Genomic DNA, 9,817 nt, shown 5'->3' with positions numbered 1-9,817 from the left:
CCGTCAAAAGAATTCTTCGATACCTTAAAGGTACTGTTAACTTTGGCTTGTTCTATTCAAGCTCTAATAACTACAAACTTGTTGGATATAGCGACAGTGATTGGGCAGGAGATTCCGACAATAGAAAAAGCACTACTGGATTTGTGTTCTTCATGGGAGACATTGCATTCACATGGATGTCGAAGAAGCAACCGATTGTCACTCTTTCTACCTGCGAAGCTGAATACGTAGTTGCTACCTCATGTGTCTGTCATGCAATCTGGCTGAGAAACTTGCTAAAAGAATTAAGCATGCCACAAGAAGAGCCAACAGAGATCTATGACAACAAGAAGTCTGCAATAGCTCTAGCAAAGAATCCAGTATTCCATGATAGGAGCAAAAACATAGATACCCGCTATCATTACATAAGAGAGTGTATTGCAAGAAAGGATATGCAAGTGGAATACGTGAAGTCTCAGGACCAAGTCACCGACATATTCACCAAGCCACTCAAACAAGAAGACTTTGTTAGATTGAGGAAATCAATCGGCATCACAAGACAAGATTAAGGGGGGATGTTGAAATGTAATCTTGTGTTGGCCCAAGACAATTGATTCGGCCCATACACAAAGAAATATCCATGCACATGCTAGAAAATTCCAGCAAAGTTCAAGTTGGTGGAAGAGTCTAGAAGAATGGTGAGGATTCCACTAACATACAAGATTAATGTAGATAATTCTAGCTTAGGAAGGTAGTGGAATTATCTAGATATCTCTAGCATGATGATTTCATATTTCTCCAAGGTTCCATCCATGCCTATAAAAGGAGAAGGCATCCACACTATTTGAAACAACCAAGAGAGCAAGAAGTGAGAAAAGAGTGAAGAAGTGTAAGAGTGTTTGAGTGTTTCCTCTTGTACTAGTTTATGAGTGAATAAAAAAATTGTGTAAAAACTTTGAGTGTTCTTTCTTTCTCTTGCCTACCAATTCCGCTGCATTACATTCTTCTTTGTGAGATAAACGTCTCCAAAATAGAGAAGTCTTTTTAAGCCCCAACATAGATCCCAAGGACTCTTTGGCAATTTCCTTATAGAATCCAAGTAACAAACTTACAAGATATAAATCAATGTACTAATTAACAAAATGTTATACTAGCTACCATTATCTAGACAAGTGTTTATCAGAGCTAGAGTTTTTTCTTCATTATTCCTTTCTGTAGATTCCTAGGAAATGGGCACAAGTTTAACGCGCGGTAGATGGAAACTGGTTCTGATCATTCAAACCAATGGTAGAAATTAGAAAATCTCGATGTAGCATGGTTTGCATATGCATAAAGAAATCTTGGATCAAAACTGTACTTAGATGGCTTCACATATTTTGAATTTTTCTTGAACTGGGGAGCAAGCGTTGGTAACTGGCCTCTCTTTTTCCTTTATGTGCTTCTTGTGGGGCGGGACGTAAGCCATTACACCAGAACTTGTGCCTAAAATTAAAATCGTAGCAAGGCAAAAAGAAACTAAAGAAGGTTAAAACACTGTTCTTTATACCACAAGAAATTCCATTTTCTCATGTTTATTGATTTAAATCAAACTAATCTCAGTCTCTCGATAGAATATTTCTTAATTAGGTTAACCTAAGTCGAACTGAAAGGACAAATGTTTACCTATATGGGTCATTATTCACATCACCTCTTAATTCATTAACATTCGGTAGTACATGTTGATGCATAAATTAAAATTATATCATACTAATAATGACGAACACCTAATTAATAGTTTAGCAAATCCCTCTCATAATAAGTTCCTAAATTAATCAGTCCAGAGGTCCATGTCGGCAAAGATGGAGTTGTCCCACTCCCATTTTCTGTTGACCTGATCTCCATCATCGCCACCTTGATGATATTCTTTAACTTGTTGATCAAATGGTGGAAGGTCATCATCCATTGGATAGTCACTCGCATTAATCCCAGTACTATTATTATTATTATTCTCAAATATCTGATTATTATTCTGACCATTTCCATTAAAATTGCATAGCTTTGGCTTTGGCCCTGTGCTGCTACCTTCCTCTTGTACAAATACATTAACTGGTTGATGAGGAGTTGGTGCATATGACGGCCTCTTTGAGCTGCTTGTACCTGCAGAGTTTGAAGCTTGGGATCTTATGACTTTTACACCATTATTAATGTTCCTAACTGCATCATGCTTGTTCTTAATATGATATTCACTTTGATGATCTTGCTGAGCGTTTAGCCTTTTGCTCAAGTGACAATTCCAGTAGTTCTTCACATCGTTACCGGTCCTTCCCGGAAGTCTGGCTGCAACCGATGACCACCTGACAAAAAAAATCGATTATCAGGGTTTATGCGCAAGAGTAGATATCTGTGGTTTGTGGGTGATTATTAACTAGAACTTACCTGTTTCCCAGGAGCCTGTGGAGCTTGATGATGAGATCAACTTCCTCTTCTTCAAAGTTTCCTCTTTTGATGTTTGGGCGGAGGTAGTTTAACCACCTCAGCCTACAGCTCTTTCGGCACCTGTTTAGACCTTAATTCACAGCAATAATATCCAAGTTTGAGAGATTAAAATGCTTTTTGACACTGAAAGTAGCCATAATTTATTTATTTTTTAGCAATTAAGATAGGTTGTTTAATTCTAATCAACAGAATTTTTAGGTAGAATGCTTCTTTATGAAGCATTTCCATTTTTCTTCTTTTATGAAGCCATTAAAATTTTAAGGTATTTCTACTAAAAGATTGTAGTAAAAACACTTATAAACATAAATGCTTCATTAGTATTATCCCCAAACCAGATCATCACTAGGAACACCATCCATATATGTATGTATGTGTGTGTATACATATATATATATATATATATATATATATATATATGTATATATATATATGTATATCCAATAATCATATATATGCAGGTAGACTAATTTCATCAAGAACCCAACGAGATGCCTAGTCTAAAGTTGAAATGCATACATGAGATTGGTAACCAAAAATGAACAATCTTTGTCTCCTAACCTAACCTATATATGGGGAAGAATTTCAATAGCACGTCTGAAATGATATGGAAGTGAAGTGATATGATCCACCCTTTTAATCCCCACTTTGGTCCCATCTCCTTCTTTACTATAAAATTTAGTGTTTTTTTTATAGGGAAATTTAGTGTTTAAACTAGTGTTAATTGATAGCGGGAGGATATGATTTTCGCATTATTTTTTTTCCTCTTCATGTGTTCTATCTCTCCGTAGAGTTATATAAATCAAAAGAAAAAGTGCAGAAGGAGAAATTGAGAGTGTGAAAATCAATATCCTAACAAGTTCTATTCATGATGAGAAAGTTGAGAACAATACTAAATATATACTGAGAATGAATTTCATATTGATGAAAGAAAAGACCGTACATGAAATTATAGTTGAACTACTTTCAATACAGTCAATTTGGTTTATGATAAAAGCTCAACTTTTTCAATATATTAAACATAAATATATTCAACCTTTTATACAGTAGTGTTGTACATGCCACAGGGGTACTATTTTCATGTCAAAAAAGAAATTAATCGCTCATAAGATGCCATTGAAAAATAGTTAAGGAATCTAAGGGTCCATTTGAAATTGCATAAAAACCTTTTTTTTGGTATGTTTTGCATAAAAACTTAAAAGCATTTTACAATATTTCTTTATTGTTCCTTAGCGTTTCTTCAAGAATCACTTACAAGTACTTTTCCAAACAACACTTGAATTTAAAAAAAAAAAATCGACTTACATATAATCAAAGTGCTTTTTAAAAAGTCTTTAATATAGAAGCAGCCTTCAGTTGATGTCAAAAGTTATGAAGTTAAGCAAGCAAATACCAGCCAAGAGAGGAAGACGATGCCATTTGCCTTCTCCATGCTGCTCTATGCATTTCCTGAGCAATTGATCCTCTTCCTTAGTCCATGGAATGCCACCCATCTCTCCTCCTGATCCTTTACACTCTTACACTACTCTCTGATGAATCTAATTTCATTGCAGCCAGCGACTTATATATATCCACTCAATTACAATAATATTGTACTTTTGCTCTTCATTTTTGTCACTTTAATTGAGGATGGTGCTATCCACACATTCATTTTGACCTCTCACATACCTCTTGCTAATTTCTATCCTTTGAACTACTTTCAATTCATTCGATCTGAAGACCGAAAGTTAAGAAATGTATGTGGGAGATAAAAAGGTGTGTGTGGATAACACTATCCTTAATTTAATGCATTATAGAAAAACGATGAAATATGTTCACTTGGAGAGATTTTTCAATGTGCTCGGAATATGGGAGGATATACCACATGTTCTTATACAATTGGAGGGACACTTGAATTTTTTTTTCTCCACTTGTATAATGACATATGGCGTATAGCTCCATATGTTTCGAACGCACTGAAAAATCTCTCGTTCACATGCTCTCGTTCACATGAAACTAGAATTACATGGTGAATGGTCCATATTCTTTCTACGAGAGTATGGCTATATACATGTTTATAATGAGGCAGCATTATTATGTCTTCCTGATACATCTTTTTCAAAATTTGGCCTAGCTAAATAGAAGTTGGACAACTCCATTAATATTTTATTTATTTATTTATGCCCTGGTTTAATTAAAGTCTCTCATGCTCGATTTGTTTGCGTGATCATAACTATATACGTATTTATACTGAGGCAACATTATTATGTCTTTCTGATACGTCTCTTGTTATTATATATATGGCACATGCGACAGATCAGAGCCAAAGAGAGGGACCATATATATACGTGTGGTTTGCGCATGGGAGACCCTTTTAGCAGGGTGTTTGAACTGGAAATAAGCATTAGGCTTGTTTTAGGCTCAAACTATTTCTTTTTTTCTAAATGGACTATTCATTTTCATAAACCAGAAGGCCGGGGTGCGAGCCCAAACAAATACAAAAGTGCTTTTATGTGACATTAGAGTCGGTGAACAACCGTTCACGGTAAGAGGACTTTAGTCGACATTCACAAGAGAAAAACTACTTTACAGTGGCATTCTGGGGAGTTTTGGAAGAATGAAAGACCAAGTTGAAAAGATAAACGTCTTCTTCTCTGATTCCAATCATGTCATCAACTTGACTCAAGGGGATTTGATCCGAAAAGAACTTCAAATCAAAGACATGCTCTCTCTATTAAAAGCAGAAAAGAGGTTGAAGATATGGACACTCTAATCAAAAATTAAAAAAACTTTGCTCTTCGCAGTCAGATTTTTTTTTTTTATCTTATAAGTATTTTTCAATAAATTCAGCACCCTCTATACCTTTATAGCTTTGCTATATTTCATGGAGTATCGATTTTCTGTATTCAAATTCAATAAAAACACTCATTTAAGTGTTATGAATTAGCCCGAACGGCTTGTGGACTTGCCCGAACAGGTTCAAGCTTTCCTGAATGCTTGTGTTTCGCATTCCCCTCTACCTTATTATCTTGTACCTTCAAATACTTATCTTTTTGTTCAAGTTATTTATATGTTCTAAACATTTAACAAGCACTCTCAAGTCTTTCATTAACTTTACTTTCAGTCTTTTCTTTTTTCCAGCTAAATGGTCTTATTTTCTATCTTTACGTTTACATGAGAATTGCAAACTGACTTGGAGCCAGTTTCGATCAATTTGAGGTTGTCTTTTATTTGGCACCAACACAAAGAATAAAGCCCATGGCAACAAGGCATAGAAAAGAACTTAAAATAAATTTAATATCTCTATTGCACAGTCCTTTGATAACGAAGTTCAATTTACTTGTGATGCAAGCAAACAACCTAAATAATAACAAACAATCAATCAATCTGTTAGTTTTGGCCAACATTGCGCATTTGAAATAACAAATCTCATTTGAGATAGCCTGAAGGCCTCCCAAGGCACCCTTAACAAGCTTAAGCTGACACAGAGTTCTCAAACAGTACTCGCAATGGGAGGTATGGCACCAATACAGGGATTATGTTTTATTATAGAAAAAAGAGGGGATGATAGGGCCTCCGTAGATACCATGTCTTTACCGTATAGGATCCTCGTTGTAGAGCAACAAAATTGAGTACAAAGTGAAATATAAGTTCATGGCTATATGGTGAATACATGACTTCTACCACGTTTAATTTGGCTTCTGTAAAAGGGAGTCCTGTTAAGAAACTGCTCCAACGTCATGTGTGTATAATGTACATCTGCATGCGGTCCACGAAAAGAAGTAAAGGCGTAAGGACCATGCATTTGCATTAAATTTGCACGTATATACTTTTTTTTTTTAATTTAATCTATCTATATTATTAAGGTACCGTTTGGTACGTGGGACGAGACGGAACGAAGTGAGACGAGGGGTTCTGTTCCACGTTTGGTGTGCCTAAAACGGGTGGAACGCGCTGTTCCACGGGACGAATTTTGGGTGAATTTTCGTTCCACATCACCCCTGGAATGACTCATTCCACATCCATGGAACACAAAATTATAACCTCTCCGTCTCCTTCTTCTTCCTTATTTCCATCCAAGGGCATCTTTGCCCCCTCTCCGTTTCGTCCCGTCCCATTCCGTTCCATCCAGTCCCATCTCGTCCCGTTCGCATACCAAACAATACCAGAGAACCCTCCTTGTCAACTTTTTTCTCATTTTTTTCTATTTTGCCCTCACTTTTGATTCACACTATTGACAAAAAGAGGGCAAAATAGTAATTTTGTACCTTTTGACAAAATGACAATCATATCCCTATTTTTCCTATTTTACCATTTTTCATAAAATGACAATCATATACTTATTTTTCCAATTTTACCCTCACTTTTGGTGCACAATATTTAAATAAGGAGGACAAAACAGTAATTATGTAATATTAAAAAAAATATGCACTTATTAAGAGAAATTGTTCACACACAAAAAGTGTGTGCTCTCTGCTAGTTATTTATTAAGAGAAGAGGAGGGAATTCGAAATTATTACAATAATTTATAAGAGGGAAAATTTCGAACCTGAAAAGCATGGAAAGGATATTGGACCTTATGCAATTTGCATGCATATACATATTGACTGCGTAAACCATATAAAATGGCCTTTTCGACCAAAAAAAAAAAACTATATAAAATGGCATGGCCCTGAACAATCTGATTTATTGTTTGAATAAATTCTCACGTAGAATTGTTATTGACACTTAAACTCTCATTTTTTAACTTTAAAATTTCTATAATTTAAAAGAAAAATATATATACTTGTAAGGAGTATAAAATATATTTTTAAAATGCTAATAGCAGCCCTTTTATTCAAACTGTATAACTTGCCACCTTGATGGCTATGACATAAATACACGCATATTTAATAGTCCCTGCAATTTTCATCTCTATTGTCTCACTGGATTTGAATCTGGGAGCTTTGGCTGGTGACATTGAGAACCATATGCAATGTCGTGTGAGAACTACAACCCACATGCAAACATTCTAATATATTATACAGCTTAATTAGAACATAATTAATAACAAAGAATCATATAACAAATTGCACCATTAATTAGTTTGTTAACTATGAGGGAAGAGGGCTAAAACTATTTAACTCATATGCAAAGCTTTACGTTTCTGATGTGTGATTCATATATATAGTATCAAAATCTCAATAGACCAAAGAAATATTAAAGCGAAGAGGAATAAATTGAACTATCATATTGTGTTAAAATTATAGGCAATCATCTAGGCTCAATTGTTTCATAGTTTTCTAGAAGTATCAAAAAAATTAGCTTATGAGCCACCTTAGGGTTTGTTTAAAGACTTCCATTTCCATTTATTGTTTCATTTTTATGTTAGCGGTAGAAGGAAAATGCACAAGAAAAATGAGGAATGAAGATGGGAGAGATGAAGAAATGTAAAAGGAAATCTATACAACGAAAACTAAAACAAAAAATAAAAAGTTATTTTGTTGTTTTCACTTCCAAGATTTTGTTTTCACTCATTAGATTTTGTTTTCAGTCATTCTTCTCTATTTCTTCCCCTTTCTACAATACTATTCTTCATCTCTCAATTCTTCCATATCAGTAGCCCAGGCAAAAATATTTGAAGTTTGATCAACCTTAAATAACTATAAGATTAAAAAGATAATAAGAAAAACTCATATAAAAATAAAAATCCTTAGTTTGTTTCATAAAACATTCTAATAAAATTACAATTGTCGTCCTTGACGCTTTTTAATAGTCTGAAATTTTTTCATAATCACATCATTATAATATTGTTTGGCTATCTTTCTCGATAAATATAACCATGTTTTTAAAATGATTATAAGCACTTTTGATGAGAGTGTATTTATAACTAATCTTTAATAAAAATACAAATGAATCCTAGAAAAACAGTATTTCCTGCAAGAAGAACCACTTCAAGTTTTTTTGAAACCAAAAAATGCTTACGCTAAGCTTTTGGAACCCAAAAGTACTTCCAGACTTTCAGTCATTTTAAAATCACTTTCGAACAATCTTTTATTATATAATATATATTATTCTAATGAGAAGCATGAGAACTTCACAAGGATCAGATAACCATTGTGAGCCCATACTGGCTCTGCAAGTATTCCATATATTTCCTAACCGAAAACCAACAACGAAACAGTTATCAGATTGACCCAACCACTGCACACATGTTCCAAGCCCAATCCAAACCCAAATGAAAATAAGACTTTCTAATAAAATAAAATAAAGCCCAAAACAGCCTTTTTCCTTAGTGGGTCGCCAGTAGCAGCTATAGGTCTCTAGCCCAAGTTTTGTAAGTGGTTTGCTATTTGCAGCTATAGGATTCTCCTTAAAAAGAGAAACTTATCTGCAACAAGGTGCGTACCATATTTTTCCATCTCTATTCTCACGTGAAAGACAGAGAAAAAAAGGGTGCACATCTTGTTAGCTATAATGTGAGTATTTATACATGGCTCTTTTAATTTTTTAATTTATTATACATTATACCAAATTCGTCATTCACAAAATTCGAACCTAATATATCTCACTTACATTGTTCTTCTCTTAATAAATTTAATTATGACTATACTATAGATTAAAATTTGAAGAAAAGTGAGACCCATTTTTTCACCAAAGAATCCTATTATAGGAGGACTATATTGGGTATTTTACTTGTTGAAATGTTTTCACACATGACATTGTTTTATTGGCTCAGGACGGTAGCATTCTGAAGGATGCATGTAAGTCTCTCCCTCTCATTGTAGACCACACTTTAATTTGTATGTGATCGTGTAGCATTTTTGTGTTAGGCTATTTATTGAGTTGTTTAGTTGCTATTTATTGAGTTGTTTAGTTAGAGTAACTCTATGGAAAGAAGTACTTCACAAGAATTAGTACTTCGCAAATAACGTGATCTTGTAATAAACGCCTCACATAATGTGTTTGACTTGCATTATAAGATTAAAACATCCGTGATGATAGACTTCATTTTATGTAAGTTGATCTCGACACTTTACCCAAGTTTTTCATCCTTAATATATGGATGAATTTGAGGCTTTTAGAAGAAACTGTTTGGTCCATTCTTCTGTATTGGCCTATTTATTTACTCTTTGGTCGGTTGCTAATGTCGTTTAGCAAGAAAATGCACTGAGGACAAATATCATGTGTGTGTCAGGTCAGCTAACATACTGTGGATAGCAGAAGTGCTCAGCTAAGAGTCTCGAGTCTTGACCATGGTATACAGTATATACAGAGCAATGGAGGCAGGGGGAGCTTGTGGGGGGCCACGGGAGGGAGAAGACGAAGGGGTGGGTTAAAGTCAACAGTACATATATCATATATTCCACTGTGTAAGCCGTGTACGTAGGTCTGGCATCCTGCTGCT

General features: G+C 34.6%; 1 protein-coding gene across 1 annotated transcript; it reads right to left on the bottom strand.

The window, feature by feature from the left end:
• Positions 1-1,636: 1,636 nt before the first annotated feature.
• LOC114824471 (myb-related protein 308-like) lies at positions 1,637-4,263 on the bottom strand. Its single transcript, XM_029101598.2, has 3 exons — positions 3,845-4,263; positions 2,395-2,524; positions 1,637-2,312 (listed from the first exon to the last, which is right to left on the bottom strand). Exons 1-3 carry the CDS (start codon positions 3,942-3,944, stop codon positions 1,787-1,789), a joined length of 756 nt encoding a protein of 251 aa, XP_028957431.2. The 5' UTR covers positions 3,945-4,263; the 3' UTR covers positions 1,637-1,786.
• Between the last annotated feature and the right edge of the window lie 5,554 nt (positions 4,264-9,817).

This window comes from Malus domestica, chromosome 04 (genome assembly GCF_042453785.1).
Source record: "Malus domestica chromosome 04, GDT2T_hap1".
In the NCBI taxonomy this organism is placed as follows: domain Eukaryota; kingdom Viridiplantae; phylum Streptophyta; class Magnoliopsida; order Rosales; family Rosaceae; genus Malus; species Malus domestica.
This window is presented reverse-complemented; position numbering and strand designations above follow the sequence as displayed.

What these genes read in the sequence shown, in the direction of transcription:
- LOC114824471 (XM_029101598.2), bottom strand. Translation starts at nt 3,944, where the DNA reads ATGGGTGGCATTCCATGGACTAAGGAAGAGGATCAATTGCTCAGGAAA. An exon ending in TCGTCTTCCTCTCTTGGCTG is followed by an intron (nt 2,525 to 3,844) that starts GTATTTGCTTGC and finishes CTGTGAATTAAG; the next exon opens with GTCTAAACAGGTGCCGAAAG. An exon ending in CACAGGCTCCTGGGAAACAG is followed by an intron (nt 2,313 to 2,394) that starts GTAAGTTCTAGT and finishes TTTTTTTGTCAG; the next exon opens with GTGGTCATCGGTTGCAGCCA.